Genomic DNA, 16316 nt, shown 5'->3' with positions numbered 1-16316 from the left:
GGCCAGTTCACCCACTAACTCACTCCTCTTCATCATATGGGGGAAGACTCGACAGACTTTAAAAGTTCTGCATTTCAGGTTCTCGAAAGAAGATGATTAAGGCAGCGCAGTGGTATAGTGGTAGTGTGATGCTTGACAGCATCAGTGACCTGGGCTCAAATTCCACTGCTGTCTCTAAAGAGATTGTACCTTTTCCCCATGTCTATGTGAGTTTCCTGTGGGTGCTCCAATTTCCTTCCACTTTCTAACAACGTGCGGGTTAGTGGGTTACCTGGGTGTAATTGGCCAGCATGGGGTTGTGGAGCAAAAGTTCAAACTCTAGTTTGTATTTCAACCATACATGAACACAGCCAAAAGAAACAATGTTACTGCAGGGCCAAGGTGCAAAACACAGTACCAACAGTCACACATAGTTACGACAGAAGAAAAACACACGCTCACAAAATAATATAGCCCAAGTCCCTGAGTGACAAGAGCTGCAGTTTAATGGTGCATGGGATGTTGTCCTGGTCCAGCTTGTTGCCGTGTCTTATCTCTAAATAAATAAATAAAATCAGCCTTAAATGTTAACTCACCACACGCTTTACCTGACCACTGAGAATTTCCAGTGTTCCTGCTTTTCAGATTTCCACCATTCACGTAAAACAAAATGAATTGAAAAAGGAACCAATAAGGCAGGAAGTTTAATGAACTGTACGTTATCTAATTATTGTCACGTTTATTTTTTGTTAAAGGTGCTGAAGAGAATGATCAAATGTTGTTCAATGTTAAATTGCCACACACAAGTAAGTAAAAAATACTCATTCACTCTTCCTTCAGTTAGTCCTGACGAAGGGTCTCGGCCTGAAACGTCGACTGCACCTCTTCCTACAGATGCTGCCTGGCCTGCTGCGTTCACCAGCAACTTTGATGTGTGTTGCTTGAATTTCCAGCATCTGCAGAATTCCTGTTGTTCTCATTCATGTTTGTTTTGCTTTAAACTATGATGGGCCATTGGGTTGTAAAATTTTAAACCTCCCCATAGAAGTGAGTGAATTACATAGAAACATAGAAAATAGGTGCAGGAGTAGGCCATTCGGCCCTTCGAGCCTGCACCGCCATTTATTATGATCATGGCTGATCATCCAACTCAGAACCCTGCCCCAGCCTTCCCTCCATACCCCCTGATCCCCGTAGCCACAAGGGCCATATCTAACTCCCTCTTAAATATAGCCAATGAACTGGCCTCAACTGTTTCCTGTGGCAGAGAATTCCACAGATTCACCACTCTCTGTGTGAAGAAGTTTTTCCTAATCTCGGTCCTAAAAGGCTTCCCCTTTATCCTCAAACTGTGACCCCTCGTTCTGGACTTCCCCAACATCGGGAACAATCTTCCTGCATCTAGCCTGTCCAATCCCTTTAGGATTTTATACGTTTCAATCAGATCCCCCCTCAATCTTCTAAATTCCAGCGAGTATAAGCCAGTCGATTCAGTCTTTCATCATACGAAAGTCCTGCCATCCCAGGAATCAATTTGGTGAACCTTCTTTGTACTCCCTCTATGGCAAGGATGTCTTTCCTCAGATTAGGGGACCAAAACTGCACACAATACTCCAGGTGTGGTCTCACCAAGGCCTTGTACAACTGCAATAGTACCTCCCTGCTCCTGTACTCGAATCCTCTCACTATAAATGCCAGCGTACCATTCGCCTCTTTCACCGCCTGCTGTACCTGCATGCCCACTTTCAATGACTGGTGTATAATGACACCCAGGTCTCACTGCACCTCCCCTTTTCCTAATCGGCCACCATTCAGATAATAATCTGTTTTCCTATTTTTGCCACCAAAGTGGATAACTTCACATTTATCCACATTAAATTGCATCTGTCATGAATTTGCCCACTCACCCAACCTATCCAACTCACTCTGCATCCTCTTAGCATCCTCCTCACAGCTAACACTGCCACCCAGCTTCGTGTCATCCGCAGACTTGGAGATGCTGCATTTAATTCCCTCATCCAAGTCATTAATATATATTGTAAACAACTGGGGTCCCAGCACTGAGCCTTGCGGTACCCCACTAGTCACCGCCTGCCATTCTGAAAAGGTCCCGTTTATTCCCACTCTTTGCTTCCTGTCTGCTAACCAATTCTCTATCCACATCAATACCTTACCCCCAATACCGTGTGCTTTAAGTTTGCACACTAATCTCCTGTGTGGAACCTTGTCAAAAGCCTTTTGAAAATCCAAATACACCACATCCACTGGTTCTCCCCTATCCACTCTACTAGTTACATCCTCAAAAAATTCTATGAGATTCGTCAGACATGATTTTCCTTTCACAAATCCATGCTGACTTTGTCCGATTATTTCACCACTTTCCAAATGTGCTGTTATCACATCTTTGATAACTGACTCCAGCAGTTTCCCCACCACCGACGTTAGGCTAACCGGTCTATAATTCCCCGGTTTCTCTCTCCCTCCTTTTTTAAAAAGTGGGGTTACATTAGCCACCCTCCAATCCTCAGGAACTAGTCCCGAATCTAATGAGTTTTGAAAAATTATCACTAATGCATCCACTATTTCTTGGGCTACTTCCTTAAGCACTCTGGGATGCAGACCATCCCCTGGGGATTTATCTGCCTTCAATCCCTTCAATTTACCTAACACCACTTCCCTACTAACATGTATTTTGCTCAGTTCCTCCATCTCACTGGACCCTCTGTCCCCTGCTATTTCTGGAAGATTATTTATGTCCTCCTTAGTGAAGACAGAACCAAAGTAATTATTCAATTGGTCTGCCATGTCCTTGCTCCCCATAATCAATTCACCTGTTTCTGCCTGCAGGGGACCTACATTTGTCTTTACCAGTCTTTTCCTTTTTACATATCTATAAAAGCTTTTACAGTCAGTTTTTATGTTCCCTGCCAGTTTTCTCTCATAATCTTTTTTCTCCTTCCTAATTAAGCCCTTTGTCCTCCTCTGCTGAACTCTGAATTTCTCCCAGTCCTCAGGTGAGCCACTTTTTCTGGCTAATTTGTATGCTTCTTCTTTCGAATTGATACTATCCCTAATTTCTCTTGTCAGCCACGGGTGCACTACCTTCTTTGATTTATTCTTTTGCCAAACTGGGATGAACAATTGTTGTAGTTCATCCATGCAATCTTTAAATGCTTGCCATTGTATATCCACCGTCAATCCTTTAAGTGTCATTTGCCAGTCTATCTTAGCTAATTCACGTCTCATACCTTCAAAGTTACCCCTCTTTAAGTTCAGAACCTTTGTTTCTGAATTAACTATGTCACTCTTCATCTTAATGAAGAATTCCACCATATTATGGTCACTCTTACCCACGACAAGATTGCTAATTAACCCTTCCTCATTGCTGAAAACCCAGTCCAGAATAGCCTGCTCTCTAGTTGGTTCCTCGACATGTTGGTTCAAAAAACCATCCCGCATACATTCCAAGAAATCCTCTTCCTCAGCATCTTTACCAATTTGGTTCACCCAATCTACATGTAGATTGAAGTCACCCATTATATTAGAGAGTAAGTGGTGGGAGGGGAGGCTTCGGGGCTTTGATCATTCATTTCTTGTTTTGTGGATGTCTGTGAAGAGTATGAATTTCATGTTGTACACTATACATTCTCTTATAGTAAACTGAACCTTTGAAGGGATGGGAGTGAAGTCGCATCTCAAATGTTACCTGTAGATAATCGTTGACAGTGGGGTACAGCATTAGAGTTGTAGGAAAGTACAGCACAGAAACAGACTCTTTGGCCCATCTAGTCCATGCCGAACCATTTAACTGCCTTCCTTCCATAGTCTTTCCTTTAATAGATCAAGATCATTTAATGTCATTTCCAGTATAGGTGTAAAGAAGAACAAAATAATTGTTACTCCAGATCCAATGCAGTACGAGAAAAAGCACAAAAAGATGAAGAACACAGTAATATAAATTTAAAAATACACAAACTCCTGAAGGCCTCAGCAAGTCAGACAGCATCTATGAAAAAGAATAGACAATAGACAATAGGTGCAGGAGTAGGCCATTCAGCCCTTTGAGCCAGCACCGCCATTCACTGTGATCATGGCTGATCATCCACTATCGGTATCCAGTTCCTGCCTTATCCCCATAACCTTTGATTCCGCTGTCTTTAAGAGCTCTATCCATCTCTTTTTTGAAAGCATCCAGACACTTGGCCTCCACAGCCTTCTGGGGCAGAGCATTCCATATATCCACCACTCTCTGGGTGAAAAAGTTTTTCCTCAACTCCGTTCTAAATGGCCTACCCCTAATTCTTAAACTGTGGCCTCTGATTCTGGACTCACCCATCAGCGGGAACATGCTTCCTGCCTGCAGCGTATCCAATCCCTTAATAATCTTATTTTTTCAATAAGGTCCCCTCTCAGCCTTCTAAATTCTGGAGTATACAAGCCCAGTCGCTCCAATCTTTCGACATATGACAGTCCTGCCACCCCGGGAATTAACCTTGTTGAACCTACGTTGCACTCCCTCAATAGCAAGAATGTCTTTCCTCAAATTTGGAGACCAAAACTGCACACAGTACTCCAGGTGTAGTCTCACCAGGGCCCTGTACAGCTGCAGAAGGACTTCTTTGTTCTTATACTCAATTCCCCTTGTTATGAAGGCCAGCATGCCATTAGCTTTCTTCACTGCCTGCTGTACTTGCATGCTTGCTTTCAGTGACTGATGTACAAGGACACCTAGATCTCATTGTGCTTCCCCTTTTCCTAACTTGACTCCATTTAGATAATAATCTGCCTTCCCGTTCTTGCCACCAAAGTGGATAACCTCACATTTATCCATATTAAACTGCATCTGCCCACTCACCCAGCCTGTCCAAGTCACCCTGCATTCTCATAACATCCTCCTCACATTTCACACTGCCTCCCAGCTTTGTGTCATCGGCAAATTTGCTAATGTTACTATTAATTCCCTCATCTAAATCACTAATATATGTTGTAAACAGCTGCGGTCCCAGCACTGAACCCTGCGGTACCCCACTGGTCACCGCCTGCCATTCCGAAAGGGACCCGTTAATCGCTACTCTTTGTTTTCTGTCAGCCAGCCAATTTTCAATCCATGTCAGTACTCTGCCCCCAATACCATGTGCCCTAATTTTGCCCACTAATCTCCTATGTGGGACTTTATCAAAGGCTTTCTGAAAGTCCAGGTACACTACATCCACTGGCTCTCCCTTGTCCATTTTCATAGTTACATCCTCAAAAAATTCCAGAAGATTAGTCAAGCACGATTTCCCCTTCGTAAATCTATGCTGACTCGGACCAATCCTGTTACTACTATCCAGATGTGTCGTAATTTCATCTTTTATAATTGACTCCAGCATCTTTCCCACCACCAACGTCAGGCTAACCGGTCTATAATTCCCTATTTTCTCTCTTCCTCCCTTCTTGAAGAAAAGGACAACATTAGCCACCCTCCAATCCACAGGAACTGATCCTGAATCTATAGAGCATTGGAAGATGATTACTAATGCGTCCATGATTTCTAAAGCTACCTCCTTAAGTACCTTGGGATGCAGACCATCAGGTCCCGGGGAGTTATCAGCCTTCAGACCCAACAGCCTATCCAACACCATTTGCTGCCTAATATAAATTTCCTTCAATTCATCCATTACCATAGGTCTTTTGGCCACTATTACATCTGGGAGATTGTTTGTGTCTTCCCTAGTGAAGACAGATCCAAAGTACCTGTTAAACTCGTCTGCCATTTCCTTGTTCCCCATAATAAATTCACCCGTTTCTGTCTTCAAGGGCCCAATTTTGGTCTTAACAATTTTTTTTGCCTTTTCACATACCTAAAGAAGCTTTTACTATCCTCCTTTATATTCTTGGCTAGTTTACCTTCGTATCTCATTTTTTCTCTGCGTATTGCCTTTTTAGTTACCTTCTGTTGCTCTTTAAAAAATTCCCAATCCTCCGGCTTCCCACTCATCTTTGCTATGTTATATTTCTTCTCTTTTATTTTTATGCTCTCCATTACTTCCCTTGTCAGCCACGGCCTCCCTTTACTCCCCTTAGGATCTTTCTTCCTCTTTGGAATGAACTGATCCTGCACCTTCCGCATTATTCCCAGAAACACTTGCCATTGCTGTTCCACTGTCATCCCTGCTAGGGTATTGTTCCATTGAACTTTGGCCAGCTCCTCCCTGATAGCACCATAGTTCCATTTTGTTCAACTGTAATACTGACACTTCCGAGTTTCCCTTCTCCCTCTCAAATTGTAGATTAAAACTTATCATATTATGGTCACTACCTCCTAATGGCTCCTTTACTTCGAGGTCCCTGATCAAATCCGGTTCATTGCACAACACTAAATCTAGAATTGCGTTCTCTCTGCTAGGCTCCAGTACAAGCTGTTCTAAGAATCCATCTCGGAGGGACTCCACAAACTCCCTTTCTTGGGGTCCAGCACCAACCTGATTCCTCCAGTCTACCTGCATGTTGAAGTCCCCCATACCATCTGTAGCAATACCTTTGCGACATGCCAACTTTAACTCTTGATTTAACTTACACCCTACATCCAGACTACTGTTTGGGGGCCTGTAGACAACTCCCATTAGGGTCTTTCTACCCTTAGAATGTCTCAGTTCTATCCATACTGACTCTACGTCTCCTGATTCTATGTCCCCCCTCGCAAGGGACTGAATATCATTCCTCACCAACAGAGCCACCCCACCCCCTCTGCCCATCAGTCTGTCCTTTCGATAGGACGTATACCCGTGAATATTCATTTCCCAGGCCCTGTCCACTTGAAGCCATGTCTCTGTTATTCCCACAACATCATACTTACCAATTTCCAACTGTGCCTCAAGCCCATCCACTTTATTTCTTATACTCCGTGCATTCATATACAATACTTTTAATTCATTACTCCCCTCACCTCCCATATCAATTCCTATTTCACTTGGCCATACTGTACGATCCCTTCTTGAGCTTTCTGCTCTGTTGATTCTGCTGTCATTCTTAACTTTTCTTATTCTCACTTTCCCTCTATCTCCATCCTTATGTTTCCAATTCGTCCCCTCCTCCCCACTACTTAGTTTAAACACCCCCGTGTTGCAGAGGCAAACCTGCCTGCCAGAATGCTGGTGCCCCGCTTATTAAGGTGCAACCCGTCCCTTTTGTACAATTCATCCTTACCCCGAAATATACCCCAGTGGAATGAATGAACAGTTGATTTTTCAGACCGAGACCCTTCTTCAGGACTGGAAAGAATGGGGGATATGCCAGAATAAAAAAAGTTGGGGGAGAGAAAGGAGGATACTTATAAGGTGATAGGTGAAGCCATTGAGTCAGAAAGGTAAAAAGCTGGAGAAGAAGGAATCTGATAGGAGAGGAGCGTGGACCGTAAGAGAAAAGGAAGGGAAAGGGAACCCGGGGGAGGTGATAGGCAGGTGAGAAGAGGGAAGAGGCTGGATTGGGGAATAGAGGAAGAGTGGAGGGGGAGGCGAAGTTTTTTTACTGGAAGGAGAATCGATATTCATGCCATCAAATTGGAGACTACTCAAACGGAATATAAGGTGTTGCTCCTACGGTCCACTCTGCTCTCCCATAAATTCCTTCTCCAGCCATTTCCGTTTGGGGGAGGGAAAGGTGGACACCTGGCACAAGAGGAGGCCACGAGCCAACATGTCAGAATGGAATCAGAATTAAAATGTCTACGGAGATGCTCAACAAAGCAGTCCTCCAATTTACAATGGGTTTCACGAGTATAGAGGAGGCTGCATCAGGAGCACCTGACACAATAGGTGACCCTAGTAGATTCGCGGGTGAAGTGTTGCTTCACCTGGATGGACTCTTTAGGGCCCAGAACAGAGGTGAGGGAGGAGGTGTTTGGGGAGGTGTAGCACTTTAGCTTCTTGCATGGATAAGTGCCAGGAGGGACGAATGGACAAAGGAATCACGGAGGGAGCGATGGAATACAAAAGTAAGATAGCCAGTAATATTAAAGAGAATACTAAAAGTTTGTTCAGGTACATAAAGTGCAAAGGACAGGCGAGAATGGATATTTGCCCGGTGGAAAATGATGCTGGAGAGGTAGTAATGGAGGACAAGGAAAATGCGGATGAACTGAATAAGTATTTTGCATCAGTCTTCACTGTGGAAGACACGCAGTATGGTGAAAGTTCCAGGTGTCAGGGGTCATGAAGTCTGTGAAGTTACCATATCTAGAGAGAAGGTTCTTGGGAAACTGAAAGGTCTGAAGGTAGAACAATCACCTTGACCAGAGGGTGTACACCCCAGGGTTCTGAAAGAGGTGACTGAAGAGACTGTGGAGACATTGGTAATAATTTTTCAAGAATCACTAGATCCTGGAATGGTTCCAGAAGACTCAAAAATTGGAAATGTCACTCCACTCTTCAAGAAAGGAGAGAGGCAGAAGAAAGGAAACTGGGTGACAGTCAGGAAGAGGCACAGTGTGATTGGGAAGATGTTAAAATCGATTATATCAGATGGTGAAAGCTTTGATAGAGTGGGTGTGGAGAGGATGTTCTCTACGGTGGAAGACTCTGTGTCCAGAGGACACAGCCTCAGAATAAAGGGGTGTCCTTTTAGAATGGAAATGAGGAGAAATTTAGAAACATAGAAAACCTGCAACACAATAATAGGCCCTTTGGCCCAAAAAGCTGTGCCGAACATGTACTTACTTTAGAACTACCTAGGCTTACCCAAAGCCCTCTATTTTTCTGAGCTCCATGTATCCATCCAGGAGTCTCTTAAAAGACTCTATTGTATCGGCCTCCACCACCGCTGCCGGCAGCCCATTCCATGCACTCACCACTCTCTGCGTAAAAAAACTTACCTCTGACATCTCCTCTGTACCTACTTCCAAGCATCTTAAAACTATGACCTCTCATGCTAGCCATTTCAGCCCTGAGAAAAAGCCTTTGACTATCCACACGATCAATGCCGCTCATTATCTTGTACACCTTTAGCAGGAGCAGCTGTGGAGGCCAAGTCTTTATTTATATTTATTATGTATAGTGGCCTCACTATAGGAAGGATGTGGAAACATTGGAAAGGGTACAGAGAAGATTTACCAGAATGCTGCCTGGTTTAGAGAGTATGCATTATGATCAGAGATTAAGGGAGCTGGGGCTTTACTCTTTGGAGAGGAGGAGGATGAGAGGAGATGTGATAGAGGTGTACAAGATAATAAGAGGAATAGATAGAGTGGACAGCCAGCGCCTCTTCCCCAGGGCACCACTGCTCAATACAAGAGGGCTTGGCTTTAAGGTAAGGGGTGGGAAGTTCAAGGGGGATATTAGAGGAAGGTTTTTTACTCAGAGAGTGGTTGGTGCGTGGAATGCACTGCCTGAGTCAGTGGTGGAGGCAGATACACTAGTGAAGTTTAAGAGACTACTAGACAGGTATATGGAGGAATTTAAGGTGGGGGGTTATATGGGAGGCAGGGTTTGAGGGTCGGCACAACATTGTGGGCCGAAGGGCCTGTAATGTGCTGTACTATTCTACGTTCTATATTTAAGGCAGAGGTTGATAGATTCTTGATTGGTCAGGCATGAAGGGATATGGGGAGAAAGCAGGAGATCGGGGCTGAGAGGGAAATGGATCAGACGTGATGAAATGATGGAGCAGACTCAATCGGACAAACCGCCTAATTCTGATCCTATAGTCTTATGGTCTTGATAATGGTTTTAAACACCGGGCCTCAATCAACATCAAATTGAATCAACCGACTAATTTGGTACACAGGCCGCTGGATTGCTAGTTCAGTAACATCAAGATCATTTGTGCCAAATGAATCGTGTCTGGGGGTAAACTTGTCTCATTTTGTTACAGTTTCATTCTCATTAAAATACCTAAGTGGTCTGACTTCAACTAACCATGTATTAAAAGTGGTAATTTATAAACTGTTGTTCCATCTCTAATTAAAGCTGTGGTCACAGAACTGACAGTATATGTGATGATGCATTTAGTCATACAGTGTCCAACAGTATACATGCCAAAACAGTTCCCGAGATTTCAGTTTTAGAATACAGGCCCTTCAGCCCATAATGTTGTGCCAACTTGTTAACGTACTCATTTTGCTATCATCCATGCGCCTATCTAAAAGTCCCTAATGTATCTGCTCCTACCACCACCCCTGGCAGGGGCATGCACACACCCACCACTCTGTGTAAAAAAAAAACAACAAACAACACCTACCTCGGACATCCCCCCATACTTTCCTCCAATCACCTTAAAATTATGCCCCCCCACATTAGCCACCTGCCGTGGGAAGACGTCTTTGTCTGTCTACGTGCTCTCTTATCTCGTACACCTCTATCCTCCTTTGAAGAGAAAAGCCGTAAGTGACAAATTTGTTGAAACTATTTTACGTTTTGACTAGGTTGCAATATTGTGTCAATTCCTCAGAGAGGTGGATTATATGACTGCTTTCAAGGCTTTGCAAGAACAAAACAGGTAATAAAAAAAAAAAGACTTTCTAACAACAAAATACCGTAGCGGCTGGAAATCTGGAAGCATTTGGATCAGACATCTGTGAAGAGAGTAGTCTGGAACATATTTCAGGTTAATGGTGTTACATTAAAACATGGAACAGTGTGTTGGATTCTGATGCCTTTAATCCAAAATTCTTTCAGAAGTCAGGAAAGAGGCATAAAACTTGTGGCTTCGCAGTCCTTTTATGAAGCAGTAATAGAACAAAGAGTGTTGGAAGCAGACAGTGTTGGGACAGGGGCTGGCAGTAGAAGGGAGAGAAAAAGCAAAGATGGCAGAGCCTCATAGTCATCTCTCTTTATATCCCACAGATGAGAAACATTCCATTCAAATTCATAGATAATAGTCAACCAATCAGATAGCTCCTATTCAAATAAGACAATAGCAAGAGAACTTTCCAGAATTATACAAATGTACCCACCAGGCAACACACTGAACAATTTCATATGCATATAAACAAGAGAAAATCTGCAGATGCTGGAAATCCGAGCAACACACACAAATGCTGGAGGAACTCAGCAGGCCAGACAGCATCTATGGAAAAGAGTAAACAGTCGACTGTTTACTCTTTTCCAATTTCAATTTCGTATCCATACTTTGACCATGAGGAAACATACTAAAATTTCAAAAAAATGCAGCTTGTAATTTGTTGCGCTGCAAAGAAATAAGAATCAAATAGTCTAATCCAACAAGTTTCAACGTGCAGACAAGTAGAAAAGTTGAGGCACTGCGATAGAGCGGAGACCAGGAGAAGCTGAAAGGTGTACGGGTTGAGCAAATTGCTAACATGAGATTCTGCAGATGCTAGAAATCTGGAGCAACATATAATTACGGAGAAGGATAGGACTGGACCCAGGGTTGACATTTTTGATTGGAGAAAGGCTAATTTTGAGGAGATGCGAAAGGATTTAGAAGGAGTGGATTGGGACAATTTGTTTTATGGGAAGGATGTAATAGAGAAATGGAGGTCATTTAAAGGAGAGATTTTGAGGGTACAGAATCTTTATGTTCCTGTTAGGTTGAAAGAAAAGGTTAAAAGTTTGAGAGAGCCATGGTTTTCAAGGGATATTGGAAACTTGGTTCGGAAAAAGAGAGAGATCTACAATAAATATAGGCAGCTTGGAGTAAATGAGGTGCTTGAGGAATGTAAAGAATGTAAAAAGAATCTTAAGGAAGAAATTAGAAAAGCTAAAAGAAGATATGAGGCTGCTTTGGCAAGTAAGGTGAAAATAAATCCAAAGGGCTTCTACAGTTATATTAATAGCAAAAAGATAGTGAGGGATAAAATTTTTCCCTTAGAGAATCAGAGTTGAGGGCTATGTGCGGAGCCAAAAGAGATGGGGGAGATTTTGAACAATTTCTTTTCTTCGGTATTCACTAAGGAGAAAGATATTGAATTGTGTAAGGTAAGGGAAACAAGTAGGGTAGTTATGGAAACTATGATGATTAAAGAAGAGGAAGTACTGATGCTTTTAAGGAATATAAAAGTGGATAAGTCTCTGGGTCCTGACAGGATATTCCCTAGGATCTTGAGGGAAGTTAGTGTAGAAATAGCAGGGGCTGTGACAGAAATATTTCAAATGTCATTAGAAACAGGGATGGTGCCAGAGGATTGGCGTATTGCTCATGTTGTTCCATTGTTTAAAAATGGTTCTAAGAGTAAACCTAGCAATTATCGGCCTGTAAGTTTGATGTCAGTTGTGGGTAAATTGATGGAAAGTATTCTTAGAGATGGTGTATATAATTACCTGGATAGACAGGGTCTGATTAGGAACAGTCAACATGGATTTATGCGTGGAAAGTCATGTTTGACAAATCTTACTGAATTTTTTGAAGAGGTTACTAGGAAAGTTGACGAGGGTTAAGTGGTGGATGTTGTCTATATGGACTTCAGTAAGGCCTTTGGCAAGATTCCACACGGAAGGTTAGTTAGGAAGGTTCAATCGTTAGGTATTAATATTGAAGTAGTAAAACGGATTCAGCAGTGGCTGGATGGGAGACGCCAGAGAGTGGTGGTGGATAACTGTGTGTCAGATTGGAGGCCGGTGACTAGTGGTGTGCCTCAGGGATCTGTACTGGGTCCAATGTTGTTTGTCATATATATTAATGATCTGGATGATGGAGTGATAAATTGGATTAGTAAGTATGCGGATGATACTAAGATAGGTGGAGTTGTGGATAATGAAGTAGGTTTTCAAAGCTTGCAGGGAGATTTAGGCCAGTTAGAAGAGTGGGCTGAAAGATAGCAAATGGAGTTTAATGCTGATAAATGTGAGGTGCTACATTTTGGTAGGACTAATCAAAATAGGACATACATGGTAAATGGTAGGGCATTGAACAATGCAGTAGAACAGAGTGACCTAGGAATAATGGTGCTTAGTTCCCTGAAGGTGGAATCTCATGTGGATAGGGTTGTGAAGAAAGCTCTTGGTATGCTGGCCTTTATAAATCAGAGCATTGAGTACAGGAGTTGGGATGTAATGTTGAAATTGTATAAGGCATTGGTGAGGCCAAACTTGGAGTATTGTATACAGTTCTGGTCACCGAATTATAGGAAAAATGTCAATAAAATTGAGAGAGTACAGAGAAGATTTACTAGAATGTTACCTGGGTTTCGTCTCCTAAGTTACAGAGAAAGGTTGAACAAGTTAGGTCTTTATTCTTTAGAGTGTAGAAGGTTGAGGGGAGACTTGATAGAGGTGTTTAAAATTATGAGGGGGATAGATAGAGTTGACATGGACAGGCATTTTCCATTGAGAGTGGGGGAAATTCAAACAAGAGGACATGAGTTGAGAGTTAAAGGGCAAAAGTTTAGGGGTAACATGAGGGGGAACTTCTTTACTCAAAGAGTGGTAGCTGTGTGGAACGACCTTCTGCAGAAGTGGTTGAGGCAGGTTCGATGTTGTCATTTAAAGTTAAATTGGATAGATATATGGACAGGAAAGGAATGGAGGGTTATGGGCTGAGTGCAGGTCGGTGGGACTAGGTGAGAGTAAGAGTTCAGCATGGACTAGAAGGGCTGAGATGGCCTGTTTCTGTGCTGTAATGGTTATATGGTTAACACATACAAAATGCTAGAGGAACTCAGCAGGTCAGGCAGCATTAATGGAAATGAATAAACAGTTGACTTTTCGTGCCCAGACCCTCTTCAGGACTAGAAAGGAAAGGGACAGAAGCCGGAATAAGGTGGTGAAGGGGAAGGTTGAGCAAGTCAAGTCAAGTCACTTTTTTTTGTCATTTCGACCATAACTGCTGGTACAGTACACAGTAAAAACAAGACAACGTTTTTCAGGACCATGGTGCTATATGAACAATACAAGAACTACACTGAACTACATCAAAAACAACACAAAACTACACTAGACTACAGACCTACCTAGGACTGCAAGCAGAATACCTGTCAGCTTAACCTTGTTGGTGGGGAAAGTTCAAGAAGCAGCAATAAAAATAGATTTGTTGATTAACTTCAGCTAAGATCAGATTGATTAGAGAAATGGGCAAAGAAGTGGCAGGTGGAATACAGTGGTGGGAAGTGTATACTCATGAACTTTAGTAGGAAGAATAAGTGTGTAGTCTTTTCTAAACAGGAAGCAAATTCAAAAATTAGAGATGCAAAGGGATTTGGGAGACCTGGTGCAGGTTTTACTAAAGGTTAGTTTGCAGGTTGAGTGGGTGGTAAGGAAGGGTCCAGAGCAGGTTCATGAGAATGAAAGAGTTGAGGTCTGAAGAGCGTTTGATGGCTGTAAGCCTGTACTCACTGGAATCTGGAATTTACAAGAATGGGGGGGCGGGGGGCCTGTTGAATGTTGAACGGCCTCGATAGAGTGAATGTGGAGAGGGTGTTTCCTTTGGTGGGGGCATCTAGGACCAGAGTCACAGTCTCAAAATAGAGGGACCCCATTTAGATCAGAGATTAGGAGGAAATCCCTTACCCAGAGCGTGGTGAATCTGTGGAATTCATTGCCACAAACGGCTGTGCAGGCCAAGTCGTTGGGTATATTTGAAGTGGAGGTTGCTAGGTTCTTAAGGGAATTGGAGGTTACGGGGAGAAGGCAAGAGAATTGGGTTGAGAGGGTTAATAAATCAGCCGTGATGGAATGGGAGAGAGAAGACTCAATGGGCCAAATGGCTTAATTATGCTCCTATGAGTTATTGTCTAATAAAAACAGCACAGAGTTGTTAAAGACACATTGTTTAGCTCACTTGCTAGGTTTCTGATATGAAGAAAAAGACCAATAAAAGAAATGTAGATGCAATGTGTGTGTGTGTGTGTGTGTGTGTCTTTGTTCATATGTGCATCTGCAACTGTGTATGATGTGCTGACGTGTATGATGTGCTGACTGTGTAAGATGTGCTGACGTTGGAGAGGGTACAGAGAAGATTCACTAGAATGATTCCGGGAATGAGAGGGTTAACATATGAGGAACGTTTGTCCGCTCTTGGACTGTATTCCTTGGAGTTTAGAAGAATGAGGAGAGACCTCATAGAAACATTTCGAATGTTAAAAGGCATGGACAGAGTGGATGTGGCAAAGTTGTTTCCCATGATGGGGGAGTCTAGTACGAGAGCGCATGACTTAAGGATTGAAGGGCGCCCTTTCAGAACAGAAATGCGAAGAAATTTTTTTAATCAGAGAGTGGTGAATCTATGGAATTTGTTGCCACGGGCAGGAGTGGAGGCCAAGTCATTGGGTGTAATTAAGGCAGAGATTGATAGGTATCTGAGTAGCCAGGGCATCAAAGGTTATGGTGAGAAGGCAGAGGAGTGGGACTAAATAGGAGAAAATGATCAGCTCATGATAAAATGGCGGAGCAGACTCGATGGGCCGAATGGCCTACTTCTGCTCCTTTGTCTTATGGTCTATGGTCTTATGGTATTGATGTGGATAGAGAATTGGTTGGAAGACAGGAAGCAAAGAGTGGAAATAAACGGAACCTTTTCAGAATGGCAGGCAGTGTCTAGTGGGGTACCACAAGGCTCAGTGCTGGGACCCCAGTTGTTTACAATATATATTAATGACTTAGACGAGGGAATTAAATGCAGCATCTCCAAGTTTGCAGATGACACGAAGCTGGGCGGCAGTGTTAGCTGTGAGGAGGATGCTAAGAGGAGGCAGGGAGACGTGGATAGGTTGGGTGAGTGGGCAAATTCATGGCAGATGCAATTTAATGTGGATAAATGTGAGGTTATCCACTTTGGTGGCAAGAACAGGAAAACAGATTATTATCTGAATGGTGGCCGATTAGGAAAAGGGGAGGTGCAGTGAGACCTAGGTGTCATTATACACCAGTCATTGAAAGTGGGCATGCAGGTACAGCAGGCGGTGAAAAAGGCAAATGGTATGCTGGCATTCATAGCAAGAGGATTTGAGTACAGGAACAGAGAGGTTCTACTACGGTTGTACAAGGCCGTGGTGAGACCACACCTGGAGTATTGTGTGCAGTTTTGGTCCCCTAATCTGAGGAAAGACATCCTTGCCATAGAGGGAGTACAAAGAAGGTTCGCCAGATTGATTCCTGGGATGGCAAGACTTTCGTATGATGAAAGACTGAATCGACTAGGCTTATACTCGCTAGAGTTTAGAAGATTGAGGGGGGATCTTATTGAAACATATAAAATTCTAAAGAGATTGGACAGGCTAGATGCAGGAAGATTGTTCCTGATGTTGGGCAAGTCCAGAACGAGGGGTCACAGTTTAAAGATAAAGGTGGAAGCGTTTTGGGACAGATGAGGAAAAACTTCTTCACATAGAGAGTGGCGAATCTGTGGAATTCTCTACCACAGGAAACAGTTGAGGCCAGTTCATTGGCTATATTTAAGAGGGAGTT

General features: G+C 43.0%; 1 protein-coding gene across 2 annotated transcripts in view; it reads left to right on the top strand.

The window, feature by feature from the left end:
- ints8 (integrator complex subunit 8) overlaps positions 1–16316 on the top strand; it is a 117297-nt gene that overhangs the window by 87201 nt on the left and 13780 nt on the right. For both annotated transcript variants that reach the window (XM_072251759.1, XM_072251765.1), the window contains exons 24-25: positions 735–785; positions 10379–10452. In XM_072251759.1, the coding sequence (XP_072107860.1) occupies positions 735–785; positions 10379–10452 (125 nt within the window). The remainder of the gene's footprint in view (positions 1–734; positions 786–10378; positions 10453–16316) is intronic.

The sequence above is a fragment of the Mobula birostris genome, chromosome 1 (genome assembly GCF_030028105.1).
Source record: "Mobula birostris isolate sMobBir1 chromosome 1, sMobBir1.hap1, whole genome shotgun sequence".
Classification (NCBI taxonomy): domain Eukaryota; kingdom Metazoa; phylum Chordata; class Chondrichthyes; order Myliobatiformes; family Myliobatidae; genus Mobula; species Mobula birostris.
The sequence above is the reverse complement of the archived record's forward strand: the minus strand, read 5'-3'. Positions and strand labels throughout refer to the sequence as shown.